The 26,154-nt window shown below is 44.4% G+C and overlaps 1 protein-coding gene across 1 annotated transcript in view; it reads left to right on the top strand.

The window, feature by feature from the left end:
- Window positions 1–24,982, top strand: part of ccdc170 (coiled-coil domain containing 170) — a 97,679-nt gene extending 72,697 nt beyond the window's left edge. Inside the window, exon 13 of the mRNA XM_059986336.1 lies at window positions 15,306–24,982. Coding sequence (XP_059842319.1) covers window positions 15,306–15,587 — 282 coding nt within the window. The 3' untranslated portion in view covers window positions 15,588–24,982. The remainder of the gene's footprint in view (window positions 1–15,305) is intronic.
- Window positions 24,983–26,154: the final 1,172 nt, after the last annotated feature.

Genomic DNA, 26,154 nt, shown 5'->3' with positions numbered 1-26,154 from the left:
CTTTGGTGTGACTACCTCCTGATAACTCCTATCTATCTCTGCCTCTGCCTCCCGAATGATCCGTAGTTCATCCAGCTCCAGCTCCAACTCCCTAACTCGGGCTGATAGGAGCTGCAGCTGGACGCACCTCTTGCAGGTGTGGTCATCAGGGACAACTGTGTTGACCCTGACTTCCCACATACTGCATACGGAGCACACCACTGCTCTGACTGTCTCCCCCATACCTGAACTGGATTAATAGAATGTCTAAAAAGCACCTAGCGACCTTACCTTCTTCCCCTCAGCGAGCAATCACACAGCCTTACCGAAGTCCCCTTACGCCGAAGCCCACTTAGCCAAAGCCCAGGACTCTGCTTCCACGGACTCCCACTTAGCCAAAGCCCAGGACTCTGCTTCCACGGACTCCCACTTAGCCAAAGCCCAGGACTCTGCTTCCACGGACTCCCACTTAGCCAAAGCCCAGGACTCTGCTTCCACGGACTCCCACTTAGCCAAAGCCCAGGACTCTGCTTCCACGGACTCCCACTTAGCCAAAGCCCAGGACTCTGCTTCCACGGACTCCCACTTAGCCAAAGCCCAGGACTCTGCTTCCACGGACTCCGCTGCCCGCTCGACACTTGTCCTTGGTTTCCTAACTCACCTGGGCTGAAGTAAAAGTAAACAACGAGCTGCAATCTATCAGATGTGGCAGAGAGCAACGGTAGCGGCAGCCTGAGGTGATCTTCGGTTGTATGAGGTTGCACCAAGAGGGCCGTGGTCACTAAAGGCTTTCAAGTGCAACCATGGCATTGACCTCCGAACTAGTTAAGACAGATGAGTAAACTTATATTTCAGATCACCGGAGGACAGAAATTCCAGTGAGATCAAAAAAAATTAGGCTGAGTATTAGATTATGTCAAGTCACATAATGTAACCCAGTGGTGGTGTGAATAAATAAAACCTGAATTTCTGAGCTAGGTGATTGAAAATGCAGATGAATTTTACACTGTTGTCGTCACTTGTGGGAATTCAATGATGACTAAAAGTGAAGGGGAATGAGGAGTTCAGTGAACACTAAAAATCTCCAAGCTCGAAAGGTCAAAGCTCAAAGTAAGTTTATTGTAAAAGTACACAGATGTCATCATATACAACCCTAGGATTCATTGTCTTGTGGGCATTCACAGGAAGTACAAAGAAACAACAGAATCAATGAGAAGCTGAACAAAAATAACCAGCGTGCAAAAGGCAACATATTGTGCAAATACTAAAGAGTAAAAAGCAAAATAATAATAATCACAAATATTGCAAACATATTGTAAAGTGAGTCCATAGGTTGTGGAATCAGTTCAGTGTTGGGGTGAGTGGGTTATCCACTCTGGGTCAGTAGCCTGATGGTTGAGGGGTAATAACTATTCCTGAACCTGGTGGAGTGGGACCTGAGGCTCCTGTACCTCCTTCCTGATGGCAGTAGAGAGAGGAGAGCATGCTCTAATACTAAGGTTGATTGTATTGTTGTAACAGTTTGCTCACTTGCCCCATCAGTATGGAAGGGTGATGGCAGGCTTTAATCATGCTTTTATTGTCTTTGCCAGGCTGTATCTCAACTGGAGGAGAGCACCGGCAGGCTAACAGAGCAACTGGACAAGCAAGTGGGTCTACACCAAGCTGCACTGCAGCGCTCTGGCAAGGCAGAGCAAAGGCTCTTGGAGCTCCAGCAACGAGTTCAGTACCTGCAGGAACGCATGCTGGACGGGGACGTGCTTTGTGATGCCCTGAGCCAGGACAAGCAGAAGGTATGAAGCGCAGTCCTTCACTGCATTGGTTCAGCACCCAGAAGGATTTTGTAGTGTAGAGTTGGTGGCATGGTACTGTAGTGGTTAGTGTGATGTGTCTGTAAGGAGTTTATACATTTTCCCATGACCGCATGGGTTTCCCTGGGTGCAGGGTTTCCTCCCACACTCCAAAGGTGTGGGTTAGTAGGTTATTTGGCTGGTGCAAGCTTGTTGGGCCAGAAGGACCTGTTATATCTCTAAATCTAAAATCTAAGAAATAATAAATTTTAGCTCTTGTCCTGACTCACATGAAAAAACAGGCAAAGCTACTTTGCTTCTTTGCAGCTGGGTTCCACATCTCCTTGTGACAGGGAATGAGGTTAATGCCAATTCAGTTGCGCAATCCAACATCCCCACTTATTTTCATCATGATCTCCACTCCCTACCACTCACTCCTACACCCTGGGGCAGTTGACCAAGGGCAATTAACCCACCAGCCTACACACCTTTGCAATTGGTGGCACAATAACATACGGCAGCTGGTGGAGGCATTGACTCACGGTGCCAGAGATCTGGGTTCATTCGGGTTTCATGAAGTCACTCATTTGTATACTAGAGGCAAATTACTGTGGTCAATTAACCTGCCAACCACACATCTTTGGACTAAAACACCCAGGGGTAGGGAGGGAGCCCACACAGTACAAAGGGAATGGAAAAGATCTCCATACTGGCATGGCCATCTGTCAGCATTGAACGCAGTTTGCCCGAGCAGTGGGGTACCAGCTGTGCTGCAGTGCCACCCTTTGTCTTTTGTGTCAGTACTTCTCTTATTTTACCACGGAGGGGTGGAGGAGGGCACTCTTTGTAAACTGGAGAAATGCTTAGCAGATTGTATGTTGCAAGATACAATAGATGCAGTCCACTGATAAATGCAAAACTGTTCTCGCAATGACTCACCGATGGCCTCCTGCGGCATCTGTCCAAATATGCCACCACTGTTCAACAGCTCTGGTGCTGTCAGTGGCAACAGGTCTGATGAGCTAATTATGTTCTGAGTTAAGAAAGTCCATGGGCACAGGCTGAATAATTCTCAAGTCCTGGACAAAGGAAGAATTGGATGGCTTACCCACAAAGAATGGTGCTAACCACAGAGGGCTGCCAGGACTTGGAAGTACAACAATCCCTGTTCTCATCTACATTGCTGACAAAGATGCTGGATCGGAGGCTGTTTTGTGGATAAGTCATGATTCAACATTTGAGAGGTAACAATGGTTCTGATGCCAACTGAGTGCCATCCCATGTTTTACTGATGTACCATAAATTAATCCAGAGCAGCTAATCTTAACATATTAGAGTGTTAAATTGGTTTGGAAGAATATTATAATGTATGTAAGTAATTCTTGTTTAAATATTAATTTTTTCTTAAGTATCTGAAATTTTTGGAGCAAGTCACAGAGAAGATGAAGCTGGATGAGATGACATCAGAGATTGGCTTTGATATGCAGCTAGACACAATCCTTGCCCGGGCTGATCAGCTGGTTAAAATGGAGAGCGAAGCCATTGTTGAAAACAAGACTCTGACGTACAACCTGCGAAGAAAGGTAGATTAGGCTGAGATAATCGACTCTCGGCTCTGTCAGATCAATCTTATTTGGCTTCTTTGTATATTAGTGAATGGTCAGTTATTAGATATATCACGATCAGGCTAATCGTCTCTAGAGTCAAGATCCTTCCCAAACCACACTCTCATGGACTCTATTCCCCGATCACTTCCCTTCACTGGGCTCTGCCTGGAGTCTGTGCTTTCCTGTGCACGTGATGAGCAACTCCACACTGGTGGAGCCAGGCGTGAAGCAAAGTCTGATGACAGATTTCATTGCAGCAAAGCTCACTCAACGTTTGTGAAGCTGGAACTACTGGGCAATGGTATTCAGAGCAGCTAACAGCATGTCTCAGAGGCTCAGGCATCTGTGCTCCATTTGATTCTAAAGACATGGAGAGGGATTGTGCTGTGGGGAGTGACAGTGTCTCCATGGAGGCACAGACTAGCTCTCCCACCCCAGGTATATGACAGTTGTTATCTAACCAGAACATATCTCATTATGTTTTCTGTAGTTTGATAGGCTGCTGGTGTTCATGATGAGATGGTGTAGTCCAAGGCCAGATCTCCTGCAAAGTCATTCCTCTGCTAAAAATTTCCACTTTCCACCAACCGTGCATCAGCCTTTAATGGAGAGGCACAGGAAAGTAGAAGGCGGCAACCAAGGAAAATGCACGAATTGATAGTTGGACCTTTCATCCTTTGATGTACAAAGTTACTTTAGGATAGGATATTATTTTGTGCTTGCTTTTTGTTTCATGCACCATGATGGTCAGCAGAATAGAGGTTGGTGGGTAAAGGCAGGAAAAAAAACTGCTGAAAGAACACAGTGAATTGTTGACTGATACGACCTGCCTGTCAACTGTACATATGCAATGCACTCCAATTTTGACATAAACCCATTGAGCTCAAACATGTGTGCAGTGCAGCTGGATTTTGCACTCTCCCAGCTTTTACAAAAAATACTTCCTCAATAGTGCTGTGAAAATCCCTTTTAGATTGTACTCCTTCCCCTCCCTCCACCCTCTTATTCTGGCTTCTTCCCCCTTCCTTTCCAGTCGTGATGAAGGGTCTCAGCCCAGTCGAAACTGTTTATTCCCCAACACAGACGCTGCCCAACCTGCTGAGTTCCAGCTGCACTGTGTGTGCTGGACTGAGAATCTCAGCATGAATTAAGTGTTTCTGCAGTGGGACTTGAACCCACTACCCCCTGACTCCAGCAAGAATGGTGCGAGCAAACCACTGCCGGCTTAAAAAATAAGTGCCTCCGGTCTAACATGAGAATTGAAGGGACTAATTTATTTTTCACTCTTGCAGCTTAAAGCACAGAAAGAGAAGTTAGAGAGCAAAGACCTGCACATGGACTTGCTGAGGAAAAAAATTACCCAGATGGATGCAGAGAAACAGACTCAAACTGCCCTGGCAGTGGAGAGAGATGAAGCCAACCTTACTGTGCGGAAATTGCAGAAAAAGATGGAAAACCTCGAGAAGGAGCTGCACTCAGCCCAATCCTATGGCATGGCTCTGAAGGCAAAGCTGTCTGACACTCATGAGCTCAAGGTAATTCCAAAAAGTCTAGTCCTTCTTCTGTCGACCCATGTGCTAATATCTGGCTCTGGAGTTACTCTCTCGCAACCTTTTACATTGAAAGTTACTGGATGTGAGAAGAAGCTCCTAGCAATTCCAAAACTGTGAGTTGGATGGTCTGGAGTTAAAGAAGTGGGAGGGTGGACTTGCTCTGATGGCCAACATGGGTTCGATGGTCAAAGTGGCTTCCGATACCATCGGAAAATGTGAATGAAAATGACCCTTTGTTCCAATATTTCCAATTTTCTACTAATCAGTGGACCTCTTTACATTGAATAGCGAGCCAAGTAATGTTATGAATTCCACTGGAGTTGGAAACTTCACTGCTCTGTCTTTCTAGCCAAAATGTGGATTGAAGAATCATTGCTGTACTCTTACACATCCTACGGTGCCTTTGAATGCAGCTCCACATTAGCCTAGCCCTTTGGTTGGTCTGTACACACAAAAAATGTTGGAGGAACTCTCAGCATTTGAGATCCCTCGGCCTGAAACAGTAGCTGCTTATTTCCCTCTATAGGTGCTGCCTGACCTGCTGAGCTCCTCCAGCATTCTGTGTGCATGTTGCTCAAGGTTTTCAGCGTCCACAGAGTCTCTTATGTCTCCTTTGGTTGGTTTATGTTGTTTAAATCAAATGGGCATGGATGATGAGAAACTCAACATTATTCCTGAATATAATGTTTCCTGTGCGTTCTTCAGAACTGTGACAGCTGACCAATATTTAGCAAAGCTGTATCCTGACGACTCTGCTCTTCTGTTATATACTGGGACTGAAGGGAAGCATCCCATATACTGTACCTTCTTCAACACATTATCCACCTATACTGATACTTCCAAGCAGCTACAGACTTTCATGCCAAGATCCCTCCTTTCAACAACACTCCCTGGAGCTCTACCATTTTCTGTGTATGTTGCACCCTTAATGGACCTTCTAAAATGCATCGCTTTACATGTGTTAAGATTAAATTCGTCTGCCATTGTTCTGCTCAACTTACCAGCTGATCAGTATAATGCTGTAGCCTAAGAAAACCCTCCTCACTATCTTCAACATTACAAATTTTAATTGTCATCTGTAAATTTACTAATCAGATTTAATCCTCTCTCCTATGAATGTAGTGCAAATCCTTACTGGATTCCTTAATTCTTTGTAAAGTGTGCTCTTTTTCAACCAGCAGTAATTGTCTTTTCCTCCAATGTGTATGCAGATTAAAACGCTGGAGCAAAACAAAATGATTGAGGAGCTGAATAAATCTGTGAAGAAGCTGGAGAAGTTAAAACAGGAGGCCACAGCAAAGCTAAATAGCACAAAGTCAGAGCTGGATTTCACTGAGCTGGAGGCAAAGGAGGAGAAAGATCGAGCTCGGAACATACTGGAGGCTGTTAGCAGTGAGCTAAAGACTCTGAAACAAACCCTGGAAGAAGTGGCCAAAAGGGAGAGACAGGTAAGAATATTCCTCGTCATAATGAGATCAGAGGATGAAATGTTTTCCATGTCTGGCTGTGTTGAGTCAACTCATGCATTTCAACAAATTGTTATGATTTTTATGGATAAGGGTTAAATTGGTCCACAGGTGAAAGTGAAATTAGAATCAGACTCAGGTTTGTTATCACAGACGTACTGTATAACTACATAGTATTAGGAAGGAACAAGAGAAATTAGATTGGGGGTGGCTTACTTGAAGGAAAATCCACATATAATATGGGGGAATTTTTTAAAAGCTTGTTGATTAGAGTTCAAGACCTGCCTGCTGCAGCATGTTGAGTATAAAAGGTAGGGAGGGAAAAGTTTGGGAACATTGGATGACACGAGTTATTGTAAGTTTAGTAAAAATTTATAAGGAAGCATATGTAAGGTTTTGAAAGCTGAAATCAGAGAATGAACATTAAGTAAGTGGGAAGGAATTTAATTTATTTTTATTTATTTAGAGATAGAGCGCAGAATAGGCCCTTCCGGCCCAATGAACCACACCACCCAGCAGCCCACCGACTTAACCCTGGCCTAATCACAAGGCAAATTACAATGACCAATTAACCTACTAACTGATACGTATTTGGACTGTGGGAGGAAGGCAGAGCACCTGGAGGAAACCCGTGCACTCACAGAAAGACGTACAAACTTCTTATAGACGGCGTCTGAATTGAACTCCATATTCTGATGCCCCAAACCGTAATAGCGTGATGAAAACTGCCACACTGGGGTGGGGATTATAAGGGGCCATGAAATAACCTTGGCAGGTAGGATTAAGGAGAATCCCGAGTCATTTTATAAGTATATTAGAAGCAAGGTAGAGAAAGAGTAGGACTACATAAAAACAAAAGAGGGGAGTTACACACAGAGCCAAAGGAAGTGGGCTAGGTTCTTAAAGAGTAAGTATTAGTAAGAGTAAGAGTAAGTAAGAGTATTCACCATGGATAAGAGGAAAGGAAGGTTGATATTCTAGAGCATGTCAATATTAAGGAGGAGAGGATGTTAGATGATATGAAAAATATTAAGGCAGTTCAGTTCCCAGGCCCTAATGGGATCACAGGGTACTGAGGAGTACAAGCGGAGACAAAGATCTTTGTATCCTCTTTATCCATGGACAAAATGCCACAAGATTGGAGAATAGTCAGTGTTATTCTTTTGTTCAAAGGGACAAGACAGACAAACCAGGAAATGATAGGTCTGTGAGCCTTGTATCATTGGTAGGAGAATTACTGGGGAGGATTCTTAAGGACAGGATACTTGCCTTTGAAAACATGTGGGCTTAATAGGAATCATCAGTGTTTTTCTTTGCGGGGCATGTCTCACAAATTTTATTAAATTTTTCAAGGGAATGACGAAGGTGATAGATGAGGGGAGAGCAGTGGATGTTGTCTACATGGACTTTGGTAAAGCATTTATTCCTCGTGGTACGCTGATCCAGAAGACAAAATCATACAGAATCCACGATAAGTTGGATCCAAATTGATTGGGCCATAGAAGTCCAAGGATAGGGGTAAAGGCATGCTTTTCTGACTAGTGACGTTCTGAAAGGATCGGTACTGGGCCCTCTGTTGATTGTGAGACAAATATCTAGAACATAGAACATAGAATAGTACAGCACAGTATAGGCCCTTCGGCCCACAATGTTGTGCTGACCCTTAAACCCTGCTTCCCATATAACCCCCCACCTTAAATTCCTCCATATACCTGTCTAGTAGTCTCTTAAATTTCACTAGTGTATCTGCCTCCACCACTGACTCAGGCAGTGCATTCCACGCACCAACCACTCTCTGAGTGAAAAACCTTCCTCTAACATCCCCTTGAACTTCCCACCCCTCACCTTAAAGCTGCATCCTCTTGTATTGAGCAGTGGTGCCCTGGGGAAGAGGCGCTGGCTGTCCACTCTTATCTATTCCTCTTAGTATATTGTACACCTCTATCATGTCTCCTCTCATCCTCCTTCTCTCCAAAGAGTTAAGCCCTGGCTCCCTTAATCTCTGATCATAATGCATACTCTGTAAACCAGGCAGCATCCTGGTAAATCTCCTCTGTACCCTTTCCAATGCTTCCACATCCTTCCTATAGTGAGGCGACCAGAACTGGACACAGTACTCCAAGTGTATATTAATGATATGGATGTATTTGGAGGTAGTCTGATTAATTCAGACTGCAGATGAGCATGAAAATCAGTGGGGTTGTGGATAATGAGGAAGATTGTCGGGGGCTACAGCAGGATATAGCTCGGAAACTTGGGCAGAGAATTGACAGATGGAGTTCAATCGTGATAATTGTGAGGCATTGATTTTTTGGGAGGGAAAAGCACGAGGAAAGTGCACAGCAGATGCCAGAGTGCCTAACACCATCATTGTGCAAAGTACAAGCCATGAAAGTGGTAACGCAAGTGGATAGGGCATTATATGGTGTGCTTGTCTTCATTGGTCGTGACGTTGAGTATAAAAGCTGGGACGTCACGTTGCAGCTGGATAAACCTTTGGTTATTGTGTGCTGTTCTGGTCACTGCAAAATAGGAAGGACATGGAGGCTTTGGAGAGGGTGCAGATGAGGTTCATCAGGATGTACTTGGATTGAAGTGAATTGGCAATAAGGAGAGGTTGGGCAAACTTGGATTGCTCTCTCTCGAGTGTCAGAGGCTGACCGGCTAGCTGATACAAGTTTTTTTAACGTTATGAAGAGGGATAGACAGGGGAGGCAGATGGCCTTTTGTCGGGATGGAAATGCCAAACAGTAGAGGGCACAGGTTTAAGGTGAGAGGGGAAAGGTTTAAAGGAGATTGCGATGTAGTTTTTTCTCCACACAGAATAGTAGATGCTTGGAATGCCCTCCCAGGAGAGGTGTTGAAGTAGATGAAGCAGTGCTGGAGACTCAACACCTTATATTCAGCCTGGGTAGCGTCCAACCTGATGGCATGAGCATCGATTTCTCAAATTTCCAGTAAATACCCCCCCACCCGACTATTTTCCATCCCCATTTCCTTCTCTCACCTTATCTCCTTCCCTGCCCATCACCTCCATCTGGTGCTCCTCCCTGCCCCCTTTTCTTTCTTCCATGGCCTTCTGTCCTCTCCTATTAAATTCCCCCTTCTCCAGCCTTGTATCTCTTTCACCAATCAACTTCCCGGCTGTTAATTCACCCTCCCCTTCCCGGTTTCACCTCTCACCTTGTGTTTCTCCCTCCCCTCTCCCCACCTTTTAAATCTATTCCTCATTTTTTCTCCAGTCCTGCTGAAGGATCTCGGCCCAAAACGGCGACTGTACTCTTTTCCATAGATGCTGCCTGGCCTGCTGAGATCCTGCAGCATTTTGTGGGAGTTGCTTGGATTTCCAGCATCTGCAGATTTTCTCTTGTTTGTAAAGCAATGTTGATGATGCACTTAGACAGACAGAAGAACAGGCAGGGAATAGAGAAATACAGGCCATGTGCAGGCAGATGGGATTAATTTAGATGAGCATCATGATCTTATCAATCTTTACCAGATGCACAATACTACCCCAATAGTAAAGGTCCACACGAGACCCTGAATTTGAGGAAGATTTGAGGAACTGTTTTGGTCATCTGAGGGAAAAAAAGCATTTGACAGTGACGATCTCAAGCCCAAAACAAACATCACAGCTTAGCAAGTAGCAGTGATTCCAGCTCACTTGCAAGGTTTGGAGATGAGGACCCCAAAACATTGGAGAAATACCTCAATGAAAATGTCATATAAAATCAGAGGCAGAAAGTTCAAAGGAGATTTTTTTTACATAGAGAGAGGTGGCTGGAATATGCTGCCAGGGTTTGCTGTAGGGGCAGATAACAATAGAGATGTTTAAGAGGTTCTTACATAGACACATGGATATACAGAGAATGAAGGGCTATGGACCATATTCCGGAAAATGGGATTAGGTGTCATTTGGCTTAATAATTTTGGCACAACATAGTGAGCCAAAAGGGCCTGTTGCCTTTGCTGTACCACTCTGTGTTCTCATCTGCACCACAAAGTCCTCCAAATACACTGGCAGGATAAGCAACTCAGCATCAAGACCCTCTTCCAGGTTAATATTTCCAGCACTGAGATACTGATTACTCTTACTGGGCAGGTCACATTGTTTGGCTAAATTCCCACAACAGAGTCTCGTCATGGCAATGGCATACCACAAGTACAGGGGAAAGGTCTGAAAGATGTTCTTGAAGTCTGCTCGTAATATCTGTGTTGACTCGTGCTAGTGCCTGGACCATGGTAATTTAGAATGGAGAAACACAGAAACATAGAAAACTTACAGCACAATATAGGCCCTTCGGCCCACAAAGTTGTGCTGAACATTTCCCTTCCTTAGAAATTACTAGGCTTACCTATAGCCCTCTATTTTTCTAAGCACCATGTACCTATCTAAAAGTCTCTTAAAAGACCCCATCGTATCTGCCTCCACCACCATTGCTGGCAGCTCATTCCATGCACCCACCACTCTCTGAGTAAAAAACTTAACCGTGATATCTCCTCTGTACCTACTCCCCAGCACCTTAAACTTGTGCTCTCTTGTGGCAACCATTTCAGCCCTGGGAAAAAGCCTCTGACTATCCACACGATCAATGCCTCTCATCGTCTTATACACCTCTATCAGGTCACCTCTCATCCTCCGTCGCACCAAGGGGAAAAGGCCAAGTTCACTGAACCTATTCTCATAGGGTATGCTCCCTAATCCAGGCAACATCCTTGTAAATCTCCTCTGCACCCTTTCTATGGTTTCCACATCCTTCCTGTAGTGAGGTGACCAGAACTAAGCACAGTACTCCAAATGGGTCTGACCAGGGCCCTATATAGCTGCAACATTACCTCTTGGCTCCTAAACTCAATTCCACAACTGATGAAGGCCAATGCACCGTACGCCTTCTTAACCACAGAGTCAACCTGCGCAGCTGCTTTGAGTGTCCTATGGACTCGGACCCCAAGATCCCTCTGATCCTCCACACTGCCAAGAATCTTACCATTAATACCATATTCTGCCATCATATTTGACCTACCAAAAAAGAAACATTCAGGGTAGATTTGAGAGCCTCTATCCCAGAAACAGCAGCAGCGCATGCTGCCATGCTTCCATACGAGCTACCTGCCACCTGACAAGCATCTCTAGCCCCAAATGTGGCAGAGTCTACCAGTTCCGCAGTGACCACGTCAGCCGACTTAAACCCCACGTTCAAGTGGAAGCAAGTCAACCTCGATCCCAGTGGAACGCCTAAGAAGAAGACAAGATACAGGAAATACAAGTATATCCTCAATGCACCTGGAAAAGTGTCTGGGGCTCTGGAAAATAGGAAGGAAAGTAGCTAAAGGGCAGTTGATAAGTCTTTAGAGGAGGGGGTGTTGTTGGGGGGGGGGGGCGGAATTGAAGGATGTAGTCATTTCATTGCTTTCTTTTCTTTTTACAATATTTTTATTCAGAAGAAAAAAATACAAGATTTACAGAGTGCAACACATAGATACATCTCAACATAACTTGTGTACATTCATATATTGTAATAAAATTGATCAAAATATTATAGCATAACAGTATACTACCCTGTAATCAAAAATTTAAAGATAGGTCAGACATCCATAAAATAAATTTTTTATATAAAAAAATTAGTCATTTCACTGCTGAAAAAGAAATGGGTGTGCTTATAGCCAATGACTCTCGAGGTGATGTACACGGGGATTATGTGGAATAGGTAAGGGTTAATGTTCAGGAAACGGGAGGGTGATGTACAGTTTGTGCCATGCATGGTGGAGGGAAGGGAAAGATACATTGGGAGTACTGATGCATAAGGTGACTTGGGCAGGATCGACACAACGGGAAAACTGGGAGAATGGAGCTTAGCCCTTGCAAACATGGCATGACAGGAAGGGTAGACAAGTTATCTGAAAGTGTCAGTAAGTTAACAGTGGATATTTATCATGAATCCATTCCCAGCAATGAAGCTTAGAGACTGATAATGGGAAGAGTTGGTGACCATGTAAAATTAATGGGAAAATGCAAACTAAAAGAGTTACTGAAACTTTCTTCTTTGGACCCAGCAGTAGGTTTCCTGTCTCACTTGCCCAGAAGAGGGAGCGTTTTACTGCAAGATGTTTGGCTTCTGGTACGGTGAAGCTAGTTATCCAACAGGTGTGGTTTATCCAGGTTCCTCTGCACCTTATAAAAGAGATCAGCAGAAATCTCAGTGAACCAGTGGGAACAGTGAGAGGTCTTTCTGAGCCTTGGCAGAGGTCGGGTGCTGGAAAGAGTGCCAGGGTAATGGATACTAACATACTGGAGTAGGTGGGGGTGGGCTGTATGAGAGCAAGCAGCTTCAGGAAAAACTGGTTTTTGAATCAGGCCACATCCTGCATTATGAGGTGTTACAAATGACTGATCAATGATTTGGAGCCTGACAATTCAGCAGTTAAACATGGAGCTCTGTTTTAGAAGCCCTTTTTTATTATTGTACTCATAACTTGAGTCTGTGTATAAGGTTTCACCATATACACCAGCTCCCCCCCCCCACCATTTAAAGGCCCTTCAGATTATCATTGGGGGCCACAAGAGACACCTTTGACATGCTTGAAGTAAACTTCTATTTATGTGAGGTTGTCCTTCAGATCTGGACTTTGGGGACCTGCTAAATGAGTACAATAAGGATCAAACTCATCCATGTACTTGAGGTGTCACAGATTTGCAGTATTCACTGCAAATTACAATTGTGTGTTAATGACGGGATTTGGCTGGGTGACCATGAAAATGTCTTGTCTGCTAGAATTCCTGAATTGTAATCCCTGAGCACAAAGCTTCACATCAGAACTGCAATTTTATAAAATAATCTTTATAATTATGAATAATAATTCTGAATCCTAATTCAGTATAATGTGTATCCACTCAAAGTTCAAATTTATTATCAAAATGCATATATATCACCATATACAACCCTGAGATTCATTTTCTTGCAGGCATGCTCAATAAATCCGTAATAGAATAATAACCATAATATACTCAATGGATGACTGCACCAACTTGGGTGTTCAACCAGTTTGCAAAAGGCAACAAGTACAAAATGAGGGGAAAATAATAATAAATAAATAAGCAATAAATATCGAGAACATAAGATGAAGAGTCCTTGAAAGTAAGTCCAAAGGTTGTAGGAACAGGGCAAGTGAAGTTATTTCCTTTGATTCAAAAGCCTGATGGTTGAGGGGTAGTAACTGTTCCTGAACCTGGTGGTGTTGAGCCCTAAGGCTGATGTACCTTCTTCCTGATGGCAGCAACAAGAAGAGAGCATGTCCTGGGTGGTGGGGGTCCCTGATGGTGGATGCTGCTTTCCAGTGGGAGCATTTCGTGTATATGTGCTCAATAGTGGGGAGGGCTTTACCCGCAATGGACATTACGATTTTCCATTCAAAGGCATTGGTGCTTCCATTCCAGTCAATACACTCTCCATCACACGTCTATAGAAGTTTTAGATACCATACCAAATGAGTTTTTCTCTGTATTAGCCATGCATAATTAATTGTGCCTGAGCCATTTTGTGTCGGATTGTGCATGTATGTCTGTGTGTTTGTTTGTGAGTGCGTGCATGGACGTGTGTACATCTGATATGTCTCTCAAGCAGGGGCTTCATTTTCTTAAAGACCAGGTAATAAACTATTCTGAATGCATGGTTCTTTCCATCTGAGAACACTCAAGTACATTGGGAGAAAACCCAACCATAAATAAAAAGTTCAAGATGCATTGGAAACAGAAGCTTGAGGTCTATCAACAGTCCCTCTTCGCTCTTTTTTTTTCAGTCACCATCAATTCTCCAAACCACAAGATGAGAAATTGATTATGTTCATGAATTATGTTCTTGTACACCCTTTCCCCCCCACACGGGGTGGGGAGGGAGGGAGGGAGGGGAAGAGAGAGAGAGGGGAGAGGGGGGGGGGGGGGGGAGGGGAGAGAGAGAGAGAGAGAGAGAGAGAGAGAGAGAGAGAGAGAGAGAGAGAGAGAGAGAGAGAGAGAGAGAGAGAGAGAGAGAGAGAGAGAGAGAGAGAGAGAGAGAGAGAGAGAGAGAGAGAGAGAACAACACCTTGTTTTAAAGCAAAGTTTGTCTTTGCTGCTCTATATAAGAAGCAGTTGCTTGCTACTTTCCTACACACGCTCTTCTGCATGAACCTTGCTAAACCCCAAGGATCTATGAACTGTAGGCTGACATGCAAAGTGCACTATGGGGAGGTGCTGCTTGCTTTCAGAAGAGATATGAAATCCTTTCTCTGTCATCAAGTTACAAAAGATCCAATGCTGCAGTTCAGAGGAGGTGAGTTCCTCTCTAGGTCCTAGTTATTATTTACCCCTTAATCAATATTGCTTAAATAACCTACCGGCTCTTTGTCACGTTGCCTTCCTGGAGCCTTGTTTGATGCAAGTTGTCTGTTGTGTTTCAGATGCTGCCATATCTAAAGTACTTCACTGGCTGTGAAGTGCTATAGACGGTTCAGAAACAGTGAGAAATTCTACACTGTGTAATTCTTCTCCTGGAGTTGAGGCTTTGAGACATTCCAGTCTGTTGATTGAAACAGGGCAACTTCTTCACTCAGAGGGTGGTGAAAATGTGGAACGAGCTGCCAGCAGAAGTGGTGGTTCCGGGTTTGATTTCAACATTTGGTTAAGCGTGTGAATGGGAGGGGTATGGCGGGTATGGTCCAGGTTGATGGGATTAGGCAGAATACTAGTTTGGCATAGACTAAGTGGGCTGAAGGGTCTGTTTTTGAGCAATAGTGCTCTGTTCTATAAATAGAAACTGATTCCACTTTTAATGTAAAAGGGAGCTCTTTGTGACACTAATTTTAATCTGATGCTCCTTTGTCTGCCACTAGATCTTAGGTGCACTTGCGTTAACCATTGTATACTTGTTGTTTCAGCTGGTGAATTTCAGAGATGTTGTCTCACGGATTTTGGGCCTGGATGTTAAAACTCTTGCACTTCCTGATTATGAAATAGTAAAAAGACTTGAGAGGCTGGCCCAAGCTCACCATTCTTCAGCCATGACTGCACTGTGCCTCGAGAATTCGATGGATAAGTTAAACCAGGGCTATGTAGCGGGATGTGAGGCAAGGCAACGGTTGGCTACCAGCCTCAACTATCCAGGCCCCAAGCCAGTATCAGCATTGCCACCAAGAAGACTGAAGAGTGCCTCACCGTGAGAAGGTTTTTTGATCTGAATTGATGATCGTATGTACTACCTGACTGATGTCCATAATGACTGCTTCAAAATATCAACACCTTTCCGGATCCCTCTGTTCTTTTAGTGATCTTCTAATCAGAAGCTACCCGAGATGCTGCTGTCGGTGATCCTCATAAGGGTGTGGGTTCAAGTCTCACTAAAGAGACTAAGGCACACCATCTTGTGCAGGCCACAGGGAACGCTGCAGTTTTGGAGTTTCCTTCTGCCCAGTGAGATTTTAAATTATTACACTGTTTACTCTTTCCAGATGACATAAAGGTTGTCCAGTACTATTCCGAAGAAGGGCAGGGTTTTTCTCCTGACCAATATCAAACCCTCAGCTAGATCTATCAAGTGGCTTCCCTCTTTTTTGTTTGCGAGACTGTAGTGTGAAAATTGGCTGCAGCTGGTAGTTGGTGTACCCGGTGTTGCCTCCTCAGCATTGGTGACACCTGATGCAAGTTGTGGGACAGCCCAGACAAGCACCATCACTCTATCTGCCACGAAAGGCAGGATCTCCTGTCACTATCCATTACAATCTGACGTCCCATTCCCATCCTGACGTGGTTGTTCATGGCCGCTCGACTGCTACCATGAGGCCAAACCCAGAGCAGCACCTCATATTCAATTTCTCCAACTTTGGTCATTTGTGCCCTCTACCCTGCTTCTCTCTTATTCCATTCTCATCTGAATTATTGTCTCACCCCTTCTTTTCTTTTCCCTGTCCATCGCTGTCCTTGGTGCCCCTCCTGCTTCTCTTTCTCCCATGGTCCATTGCCCTCTCCTATCAGATTCCTTCTTCTTAAGCTTTTTACCTCTACCACCAATCCCCTCCCTCACCCACCCTCCCCATACCTCATCTGGTCACTCCTACCACTACCCCCACCTTCTTATTCTGGCTTTTGCCCCCTTCCTGTCCAGTGCAGGTGAAGGGTCTCGGCCCAGTTAAAACTATTTATTCCACTCCATCGATGCTGCCTGGCCTGCTGCGTTCTGCCAGCATTTTGTGTGTGTTGCTTGAATTTCCAGCATCTGCAGATTTCCTCATGTTTGCATCAATAGAAGTGAGGTGGTTTTGGTGATGGACTTGGCTGTGTTGATAACACTTTACAATTCTCTGTGGTATTGGGCAGAGCAATTACCATACCAAGTAGGATGCATTGGGATAGGATAACATTGCAGCAGGAAGGTATGAGTGTCAGACCAGAGCAGACAATCTTAAGCCAATGCAGTTACTAGCACTTTTGTGAGTGAAGCGTAATAGAGGCTGGAGGTGCTGGGTGAGTTCAGCGATGTCAATGTGTGTACAACATTCGCCAAGTGCCCTCTGCTTGAGGTTCTGTGCAGACAAGGCCTATGGGAATGAGCAAAAAGGCCTCGGCCAGAGATACATCCACCTTGAGATTTCATGGCATCCATCTTCTTTCAGTCAGCTACCTTCTTTGACAAGCTCTCATTGCTGATTATCCTAGTGTAGCCTCTGCAGCTCCCTGACCCAACATCTGCTCAACATTTCTCCCATCACTGGTCCAACACCCCTCCCCTGACCACCACTTATCTTCCCATCCCACTTCACAGCCAGATGCGCAGTCGACAATGGCACATGGCACCATCTTTTATTTCTTCAGCAGTTTGATCAGGGCACAACTGTGCAAGTGTGGGCACCAGCCAGTGAGAACAGTGGGTAGAGTTTAAAAGGAGTCAGCTTTATAGAGCGGGCATTGAAGGAGTGGGTATTGGAAGAGAGGGAGACAGAGTAGGAAGGCTTTTCCTCAACGTGGCTTCAGCGATAACGGGTCGAAGCGAGGTAGGTTGCCTGTTTAGAATACAGACAGGAAGAATGTGTGTGAGGCCGGTGTTCTGTACTTGGTGTCAGATGTGGGAAGTCCGGGAGACTCCCAGCCTCCGGGATGGCCACAGCTGTGCCAGGTGCGTCGAGCTGCAGCTCCTTAAGGACCAGGTTAGGGAACTGGAGATGCAGCCCGATGTCCTTTGTCTGGTCAGGGAAAGTGAGAAGGTGATAGACAGGAGCTAAAGGCATGTAGTCATACCCTGGCCTCGGGAGACAAATAAGTGGGTAACAGTCAGGAGAGGGAAGGGCAGGAGTGAGAGGCTAGAGAGTACCCCTGTGGTTGTACCCCTTGACAATAAGTACTCCTGTTTGATTACTGTCGGGAGGGACATCCTACCTGGGGAAGCAACAGTGGCTGCGCCTCTGGCACAGTCTGGCCCTGTGACTCAGAAGGGTAGGGAAGGGAAGAGGATGGCAGCAGTGATAGGGGACTCTATCATTAGGGGGTCAGACAGGCGATTCTGTGGACGCAGGAAAGAAACACGGATGGTAGTTTGCCTCCCTGGTGCCAGGGTTCATGGTGTTTCTGATCGATTCCACAATATCCTGAAGTGGGAAGGAGAACAGCCAGAGGTAGTGGTACATTTTGGTACCAACGACATAGGCAGAAAAAGGGAGGAGGTCCTGAAAACAGACTACAGGGAGGTAGGAAGGAAGTTGAGAAGCAGGGCCACAAAGGTAACCTTGGGATTACTGCCTGTGCCACGTGACAGTGATTATAGGAATTGAGTGGAGGTGGAGGATAAATGCGTGGCTGAGGGATTGGAGCAGGGGGCAGGGATTCAGATTTAAGGATCACTAGGACCTCTTTTGAGGCAGGAGTGACCTCTACAAAAAAGGACAGGTGCACTTGAAACTGAGGGGGGGGGAGGGGGTCCAATATCCTGGCGGGGAGTTTGCTACGGTTATTGGGGAGGGTTTAAACTAGAATTGCTGGGGGTGGGAACTGAACTGAAGAGACGGAGGAAGAGGCGGTTGGCTGACAAATAGAGAAAGCTTGGAGACAGTGTAAGAGGGAGGATAGGCAGGTGATAGAGAAGGGATGTGCTCAGACCGAATGTTTGAGATTTGTCTATTTTAATGCAAGGAGTATTATGAACAAAGTGGATGAGCTTAGAATGTGGATCAATACTTGGAGCTATGATGTTATGACCATTACAGAGACTTGGATGATGAAGGGACAGGAATGGCTGCTTCGAGTACCAGGCTTTAGATGTTTCAGAAAGGACAGGAAGGCAGGCAAAAGAGGTGGGGGCTTGGCACTGTTGATCAGAAATAGTGTCATGGCTGCAGAAATGTACGGAAGAAATGTGGCAAATGTTCAGGAGATATTTGCGTGGAGTTCTGCATAGATACGTTCCAATGAGACTGGGAAAGGATGGTAGGGTACAGTAAACGTGGTGTACAAAGGCTGTTGTAAATCTAGTCAAGGTGAAAAGAAGAGCTTATGAAAGGTTCAAAAAACTAGGTAATGATAGAAATCTAGGAGATTATAAGGTTAGCAGGAAGGAGCTTAAGAAAGAAATTAGGAGAGCCAGAAGGGGTCATGAGAAGGCCTTAGCAGACAGGATTAAGGAAAACTCCGGCATTCTACAAGTATGTTAAGAGCAAGAGGATAAGATGTGAAAGAATAGAACCTATCAAGTGTGACAGTGGAAAAATGTGCATGGAAACGGAGAAGATAGCAGAGGTACTTAATGAGTAGTTTGCTTCAGTATTCACTACGGAAAAGGATCTTGGCGATTGTAGGGATGACTTACAGCGGACAAAAGCTTGGGCATGTAGATTTTAAGAAAGAAGATGTGCTGGAGCTTTTGGAAAGCATCAAGTCGGATAAGTCACCAGGACTGGACAAGATGTACCCCAGGCTACTGTGGGAGGCGAGGGAGGAGATTGCTGAGCCTCTGGTGTTGATCTTTGCATCATCAATGGGGACAGGAGAGGTTCCAGAGGATTGAAGAGTTGTGGATGTTGTTCCCTTATTCAAGAAAGGAAGTAGAGATAGCCCAGGAAATTATAGACCCGTGAGTCTTACATCAGTGGTTGGTAAGCTGATGGAGAAGATCTTGAGAGGCAGGATTTATGAACATTTGGAAAGGCACAATATGATTAAGAGTAGTCAGCATGGCTTTGTGAAAGGCAGGTTGTGCCTTACGAGCCTAATTGAATTTTTTGAGGATGTGAATAAATACATTGATGAAGGTAGAGCAGTAGATGTAGTTTATATGGATATCAGCAAGGCATTTGACAAGGTACCCCATGCAAGGCTTATTGAGAAAGTGAGGAGGCATGGGATCCAAGGGGACATTTCTTTGTGGATTCAGAAGTGGCTTGCCCACAGAAGGCAAAGAATGGTTGTAGATGGGTCATATTCTGGAGGTCAATCACCAGTGGTGTGCCTCAGGGATCTGTTCTGGGACCCCTACTGTTTGTGATTTTTATAAATGACCTGGATGAAGAAGTCGAGGGATGGGTTAGTAAATTTGCTGATGACACAAAGGTTGGAGGTGTTGTGGATAGTGTGGAGGGCTGTCAGAGGTTACAGCAGGACTTTGATAGGATGCAAAAATGGGCTGAGAAGTGGCAGATGGAGTTCAACTTAGTGAGGTGGTTCATTTTAATAGGTCAAATATGATGGCAGTATTAATGGTAAGACTCTTGGCAGTGTGGAGGATCAGAGGGACCTTGGTGTTGGAGTCCATAGGACACTCAAAACTGCTGAGCAGGTTGACTCTGTGGGTAAGAAGGCTTATGGTGCATTGGCCTTCATCAATCGTGGGATTGAGTTTAGGAGCTGAGAGGTAATGTTGCAGCTATATAGGACCCTGGTCAAACCCCACTTGGAGTACTGTGCTCAGTTCTAGTCACCTCACTATTGGAAGGATGTGGAAACCATGGAAAAGGTGCAGAGGAGATTTACAAGGATGTTGCCTGGATTGGGGAGCGTGCCTTATGAGAATAGCTTTTTTTCCTTGGAGCGACAGAGGATGAGAGGTGACCTGATAGAGGTGTATAAGATGATAAGAAGCATTGATCGTGTGGATAGTCAGAGGCTTTTTCCAGGGCTGAAATGACAAGCATGAGAGGGTACAGTTTTAAGGTGCTTGGAAATAGGAACAGAGGAGATGTCAAGGGTAGGTTTTTTACTTAGAGAATGGTGAGTGCATGGAATGGGCTGCCAGTGACGGTGGCGGAGGTGGATATGATAGGGTCTTTTAAGAGACTCCTTGATAGATACATGGAGCTTAGAAAAATATAGGGTATGGGTAAGCCTAGGTAATTTCTATGGTAAGGACATGTTTGGCACAGCTTTGTGGGCCAAAGGGTCTGTATTGCACTGTACGTTTTCTATGTTTCTATCTCCCTAACCTTCTTAATGTCATCCTCTCTTGAAAACTAGTCCCTCTCTTAATGAGGCAATCCCCACTGCCCTCTGGCAATCCTCTCCCAATATGCTCGATGTCGATGTCAAGAAAGAGCATGTGCTAGAACTGGAAAAATATGTGAATAGATAAATCTCCATATAGATATATACGAGCGGGATATACCCTCCCTGTTACTAAAGGAAGCAAAGGAGGAGACTGCTGCGCCTTTGGCAATGACCTTTGCACCCCCACTGGCCAAAGGATTCGTACGAGAAGATCGGTGGGTGGCAAATTTTATTCCTTTGTAACAGGGATGATCCTAGGAATTATAGATGAGTGAGTCTTACATCAGTGCTGGACAAACTATTGGTGAGGATTTTTAGAAGCAAGATTTACGAGCATTTGGAGAAGCATTGACGAGGGATAGTCGCCTAGCTTTGTGAGAGGCAGGTCGTTCCTTGAGAGCCTGATTGAATTTTTCAAGGAAGACATAAAACACATTGATGAGGGTGGAGCTGTGGATGTGGTTTGATGGCGTTCCCCATGGTACTTTCAGTCAGAAGGTCAGGAAGCATAGGGTTCAGAGAAACCTGGCTGTGTGGATTTAGAATTGGTTTGCTCACATTAGTCAGAGGGTGGTAGAAGAGCATGTTCTGTTGGATATCAGTGAGCCGTGATCAGCCCCAATGATTTGTTCTGGAAGCCCTGATCTTTGTGATTTTTGTAAGTGACTTGGATGAGTAAGTGGAAGGGTGGGTTAGTAAGTTTGCAGATGACACAAGGTTGTTGGTGTTGTGGAAGGTTGTTGTAGGTTACAACAGGACATTGATGGGATGCAGAGCTGGCTGGGAAGTGGAGGATGGAGTTCGATCCAGAGAAGGTGAAGTTATACATTTTGGAAGGTCCAGCTTGAAGGGAGAGTACCGGATTAATGGGAGGATTCTTAGCAGTGTGCAGGAACGGAGGGATCTCCAGAGCCAAGTCCACATTGCCGTGCAAGTTGGTAGGGTAGTTAAGAAGGTGTCTGAAGTGTTGGCCTTCATTTGTCAGGGGACTGAGATCAAAGGTAATTTTGCAGTTCTATAAAACTTTAGTTTGACCACATTTGGAGTATTGTGTTCATTTCTCGTCACCTTATTACAGGAAGGATGTGGAAGCTTTATAGAGGGTGCAGAGGGGATTTACCAGGATGCTGCCTGGATTAGACAGCATGTCTTATGAGGAAAGGTTGAGTGAGTTAGAGCTTTTCTTTTTGGAGCAAAAGAGAATGAGAGGTAACTTGACAGCAGTGTACAAGATGATAAGATGTATAGATAGAGTGGACAGTCAGAGACCTTTTCCCTGGGTGGAAATGGGTAATACGAGGGGGCATAATTGAAGGTATGTGGAGGTCAGCATGGGGATGGGGGAATGTCAGAGGTAGGTATTTTACAGAGAGTGTAGAGACATTAGGGACATTTAAGGGACTCTTAGATAGGTACATGGACGATTAAGAAATGGAGGGCTATGTGTGAGGGAAGGTTAGATTGATAGTTGGGTAGACTAAAAGTTTGACACAACATTGAGGCTGACGGGCCTGTACTGTTTAAAGATGGACAGCTCTTGATCTCCCTTTATAACCTTAGAAGGTTGGCAGAAACCCAAAAAAACAGCAGGAATTTGAACTCCAGAGGTGTAGCTCACTGGGCTTCCTCCTTATTGCCTTGTAAAACCACTGCAAGTCATTATTATAGGTCCCAGAAGTAAACAATACTGGTAATTAAACATGTTTGCCTGCAGGAGAATTTGTTATTTCAGTCATCCCATTAAGTTTTGATTTTTATTGTTCAATTGATTTCTTTTTCACTTGAATGTTTAATTAAGTATTTCTTATTTATATTCAGCCCATTCCTGAAATCTGGACACAATTTGCTTGGAGTGCTTAAAAATAATTATTTTTATTTGCTCACTAAAAGAGGTTTAAGGGAAAGGGGCCCCATAACCCTGAATGGTCAGGGACCACAGGCACTGGAGATGCCAGAGATGGAGCAACATAACCCTGTTCATTCAACTGAGACCCCATCACAGGAGGTTCTTGATCCTGCAATTACCCCTCCACAAAATAGTCACTAGATGATGTGCAGTAACTTTACATTCAGATCATTTTAGTCTTTTTTCAAATTGTTGCTGAAGTGCTATTTACATATAGCTGTATGAACGGGACAGTTGAATTATGCCTTATGGTGAAGTAAATTTAATGGCAAGCCTTTCCATTTATTTTGTTGTTCATAATATTTTTGGACACAATGCGCCACAGCTGAAAGTTGACATCATTAAATAAATCACCTATCTCAAATGTAATGTCACAGAACGCAGAAACAGGCCCTTCAATCAACTACTTTCAGCCAACCACCGCTAATTCTATTCATCATCACTTAGATCTTAAGACATAGGAACAGAATTAGGTTCATTGGCTCATCAAGACTGCTCCGCCATTCTGTTGTGGCTAATTTATTAACCTTGTCAGCCCCATTCGCTTGGCATAAGCTTTGAAGCCCTTACTAATCAAGAACTTATCACCTTCCACTTTAAGTATGCCAAATAACTTGGCTTCCACAGATAACTTTTGCATTTCCACATATTCACCACCACCTGGTTAGAGAAAGTTGTCCTTATGTCTGTTCGAAAGGAACATCTTTCTATTCTGATGCTGTGTTCTCTGGTCCTAGACTCTTCCGCTATTGAAAACATCCTCTCCACTTATGCTCTATCTAGGCTTTTCGATATTCCATAAGTCTCAGTGAGATCCCTCCCCTTTCTTCTAAACTGCAGAGTATACAGGCCCAGAGCCATCAAATACTCTTCATATTTTAACCTTTTCATTCACAGGATCATTCTCCATGACCTTCCTTTGGACGTTCTTAAGTAAGGGGTCCAAACCTGCTTACCAATCTCCAAGTGCAATCTAACCAATGCATTATAAACCCACAGCATTACATCCTTGCTTTTATATTCTAGTCCTCTCGAAATGAATGCTAACATTGCATTTGCCTTCCTTATCACCAGTTCAATTTTAAGGTAAACCTTTAGGGAATCCTGCACGAGGACATCCATGATCCTTTGCACCTGTGATTTCAGAATTTTCTCCCCAATTAGAAAATAGTTTATGTCTTTATTCATTCTACCGAAGTGCATGACAATACACTTCTCTATGCTGTGTTTCATCTGCCACTTTTTTGCTCATTCTAATCTGTACAAGTCCTTCTGCAGGCTCCTTCCTTCCTTAAAACTACCTGCCCCTCCAATTATCCTTGTATCGTCTTCCAACTTAGCCACAAACCTGTCAATTCCATCATCCAGATCATTGACATATAATGCATAGATGTGGTCCCAACACCGAACCCTGTGGAACACCACTAGTCATCGGCCATCAACCAGAGAAGGCCCCTTTCAGCCAATCAGCTAATCTCTGTCCATGCTAGTATCTTTCCTGTAATATTGTGGGCTCTTGTTTAGCAGCATCATAAGACCATAAGATATAGGAGCAGAAGTAGGCCATTTGGCCCATCAAGACTGCTTCAGCATTCAATCATGGGCGGATCCAATTTTTCCAGTCATCCCCACTCCCCTGCTTTCTCCCCATACCCTTTGATGCCCTGGCTAATCAAGAACCTATCTATCTTTGCCTTAAATGCACCCAATGACTTGGCTCCCACAGCTGCTCATGTATGGCACCTTGTCAAAGACCACCTGGAAATCCAAGTAAACAAAAGCTACTGACTCTCCTTTGTCTATCCTGCCTGTTACTTCCCCAAAGAATTCCAAAAGACTTGACAGGCAAGATCTCCCCTTAAGGAAACCATATTGACTTCAGCCTATTTTATCAAGCGCTTCCAATTACCCTGAATTCTTATTCCTAATAATGGACTCCAACAATTTACCAGTCACTGAGTTCAGGCAGTCTGGCCTATAATTTTTATGTCTTTTGCTTTCCTCACTTCTGTGGTGAACTATGTGCCTGTCGGGACACGCCCCTGCTGACTGCTCCTGTGGCTCCTCCCACAGGCCCCTGTATAAAGGAGATCTGCGGCCTGACGCTCGGCCTCAGTCTCCAAGACATTGTATGATAGACACTCACTCCTGGTTCCTTCTTCCAGTCAATAAAAGCCGATATCTCGCCTTACGTCTCAGTGTGAGTTATTGATCGTGCATCAACTTCTTAAAGAATGGAGTGACATTTGCAATTTACCAGTACTCTGGAACTATTCCTGAATCTAGTGATTCTTGAAAGATCACTACTAATGTCTCCACAATCTCTTCAGCTACCTCCTTCAGAATCCAGGTGACATTTCTACCTTCAGACCTTTCAGTTAGCCAAGAACCTTCTCCTTAGTGATAGCAACTACAGTCACTCCTGCCCCCTGACACTCTTGAATTTCTGGCATACTATTTGTGTCTTTCACAGTAAAGGCTGATGCAAAATACTTACAGAATTCATCCACCTTTTCTTTTTCCTCTATTACCACACTAGCATCATTTTCCAGTGGTCTGGTATGCACTCTTGCCTCTTTTACTCTTTACATATCTGAAAAACCCTCTTTTATATTATTGGCTAGTTTATCTTCATATTTCATCTTTTCTCTCCTTATTGTCTTTTCATTTGCCTTCCATTGGTTGACATCCTCCTTTAGAATACTTTTTCTTCTTTGGGATGAATCTCTCCTGCATCTTCTGAATTGCTCTGAGAAGCTCCAGCCATTGTAGCCTACTATCCCTTAACAATCCAAGAGCTCGCCCATTTGTGAGGCTATCTGCTCAAGCACACAACCTCTACTCACTTAAGGCGGGTGTACCTCCATTTGGAGCATTTAACTTGGGCAAAGGTAATGGCATGAAATACTTCAACAATCAGAATGAGGCAGGCAATGTTCTCAAAATTGCCTCAGAGTTATTTTTCCTCCTACAGGGGTTCACAGCTGTTTAGGATGGGGTAGTGATGGTGGAGGAGGAAGTGGGTTTGAGGAATTAGGTGTCGGTTGAACTTGGTGTGATGTGAATGTCATGCTAAATAGATTGATCAGCCCACAGGTGTTTTAGTGCCAACTCCTGAATGTTTAGGGTCTATCCCCACTGGTTGGTAATTCTCTTGAACTGATTATGATTGTCCCATTGGATATCTTGGTCACTCAAGTATCATGAAGAAGAAGAAAGAATAAAAAAAACAAAGATAGAGTTATAGAATCATACAGCACAGACTAGAGATTCAGGTTAATTTATCATATGCTCTGCAATGGCAAAACAATTCTGCAGAAAAATTTACCAAGAACAATCATGGTCATGGAAAGACCATG

The sequence above is a fragment of the Hypanus sabinus genome, chromosome 12 (assembly GCF_030144855.1).
Source record: "Hypanus sabinus isolate sHypSab1 chromosome 12, sHypSab1.hap1, whole genome shotgun sequence".
Lineage (NCBI taxonomy): Eukaryota > Metazoa > Chordata > Chondrichthyes > Myliobatiformes > Dasyatidae > Hypanus > Hypanus sabinus.
The sequence above is the reverse complement of the archived record's forward strand: the minus strand, read 5'-3'. Positions and strand labels throughout refer to the sequence as shown.